Raw genomic sequence first — 2,025 nt, 5'->3', positions numbered from 1 at the left:
CCCGGGGGAGAAGCCTGGGGCCCAGGGAAAGGGCTGAGGGAGACAGTTCAGCGGGGAGAGAAAGGGAGAAGAGAGGGGCGAGGCCTGGGATAGGCAAGGGCCCAGGGGGAGGTTCACACGCTGACAAGCACAGAGACAAACTAATTTCCTCGGTGTATCCTGGGGCTGGAGCCAGCTCCCCCGCCACCCTCCTCCCCTTTCTTTCCCTGGCTCCAGAGTAGGGTCTGGGATGTAGAGGAGGAACACGGGAAGAGGGGGCCAGTTCCCGTGGTCCTCGCTAACTATGACCCTCCTTCCTCCTCTCCTGGGCTCTCCAAACACCTCTGGACTGCCCCCAAATTCTTATGGCAGAACTTCAATCCACACCCTGAGCCCCCTGCCACTACTGGCCTGGGTTCCCTGCAGCCCCCTTCCCACAAGTCCGCCCTAGGAGGCCCATCTAGGATGGGAGAGGCAGACAGAAGGAAGGCCCATGGGTCCAGAGCAGCAGGGCCCCAGGTCTGGGGCAGAGGCGAGCTGGAACATAGGCATGGGAGGTGGGGCCCCTCCATCCCCACCCAGCCCCACCCTTGCAAGAGACACCACAACACGGTGTAAACAGAGGAGACTTCCCTGGCCCCCAGGGGGAGGCGGGCGGCTGGGCAGTCAGCCAGTGGGGCAATGGGCCAAGGCGGGTGCGAGGCCTGCCCACATGCCTAGTCCTGGGGCCAGGGATGGGGAGGAAGGGGCACCCTAGAGGGAAGGGCAAGAGACAGGCCAGACATGGAGACTGCTTGGAGCCAAAGGTCCCCTCTTCATCACCCCACATTCATCAGGACCCCTCTACCATTCTCTTCCCCCACCTCCTCATTCTTTGCCCAATTCCCAGACCCCTAAAGCTGCCCCTAATACTCACATAGGTCCCAGCCAAGCTGCGGAGTTGGTGCTCCAGGTAGCGGGTGAGGTCATAGGTTTTCTGGATGGAGGGACCAGGCCCTGGGTCCCCTGTGCGATTGAGGGCTGGCACTGCAGGGAGATGCCAGAGCACGGTGCACAGGCAAGCTAGCATCCCCCACGAGTCCCCTGTGGACAAGAAGCATGAGGGTGGGCCTGGCCTGGTAGAGATAACAGCTGGCAGCCCCTCAGGTGTCTGTCCCCACCTTGGGCTGGGAGGGAGGAGCGGAACGCCAGATGGGAGGCAGGGGGGGATGGAGGAGGGGAGCATTCCTGGCCCCAGAGAGCGTTTGCTCATTTATGTGTGTGTGTGTGTGTGTGTGTGTGTGTGTGTGTAGGCATGTATGTTATACATTATACCAGTAGATACTGGAGAGTATATTTGTGGGTCAGCTAACAGTCACTGTATGTGCCACCATGTAGATATGTGTACAAGGAGGGCCAGGCCTAGGGACACGAATCAGTGTTCCCAAGTTCCAGGTGTACCTCAGCCTCCTCTCCCAGCCTCCAGTTCCACTGCCGCTTGTGGGGAGCCAAGGGGTTGGGGTGGGAAACAGCACATGTCAGAGCTGCCAGCTGAGAGCAGTCAGCCCTGGGAGAGGTGGAGGAGAGAGGCTGTCTCCTCCCTCCTCTGTCCCCCCACCCCACCCCCTAACTAATAAGTCACAGTCAAGCTATAGGAGGCAAGGTATAGGGTCAGACCACCAGGGTCAGGCAGGACACAGGGCTGGCTCATGCAGTCAGTGGTAGGGACATTCTAGGATATGATCCTTGGTGTGGAAATGCAGGATGGGGTTAACAGAGAGTTAACGTTCACCCTCAGGGAAGCGTGCTCCATTCTTAGATAGCAGCGGTTCTCAACTGTGGGTCGCGACCTCTTTGGGGGTCGAACGACCCTTTCACAGGGGTCGCCTAAGACCATCAGAAAACACATATATAATTACATATTGTTTTTGTGATTAATCACCATGCTTTAATTATGTTCAATTTGTAACGATGAAAATACATCCTGCATATCAGATATTTACATTGATTCATAACACTAGCAAAATTACAGTTATGAATTAACAATGAAAATAATTTTATGGTTGG

General features: G+C 56.7%; 1 protein-coding gene across 1 annotated transcript in view; it reads right to left on the bottom strand.

Annotated features, from left to right (window-relative positions):
• Positions 1–1,792, bottom strand: part of CLCF1 (cardiotrophin-like cytokine factor 1) — a 4,864-nt gene extending 3,072 nt beyond the window's left edge. The window contains exon 1 of the mRNA XM_006771508.2: positions 896–1,792. Within this exon, the coding sequence (XP_006771571.1) occupies positions 896–1,231 (336 nt within the window). The 5' untranslated portion in view covers positions 1,232–1,792. The remainder of the gene's footprint in view (positions 1–895) is intronic.
• Between the last annotated feature and the right edge of the window lie 233 nt (positions 1,793–2,025).

Source organism: Myotis davidii, unplaced genomic scaffold (genome assembly GCF_000327345.1).
Source record: "Myotis davidii unplaced genomic scaffold, ASM32734v1 scaffold425, whole genome shotgun sequence".
Lineage (NCBI taxonomy): Eukaryota > Metazoa > Chordata > Mammalia > Chiroptera > Vespertilionidae > Myotis > Myotis davidii.
This window is presented reverse-complemented; position numbering and strand designations above follow the sequence as displayed.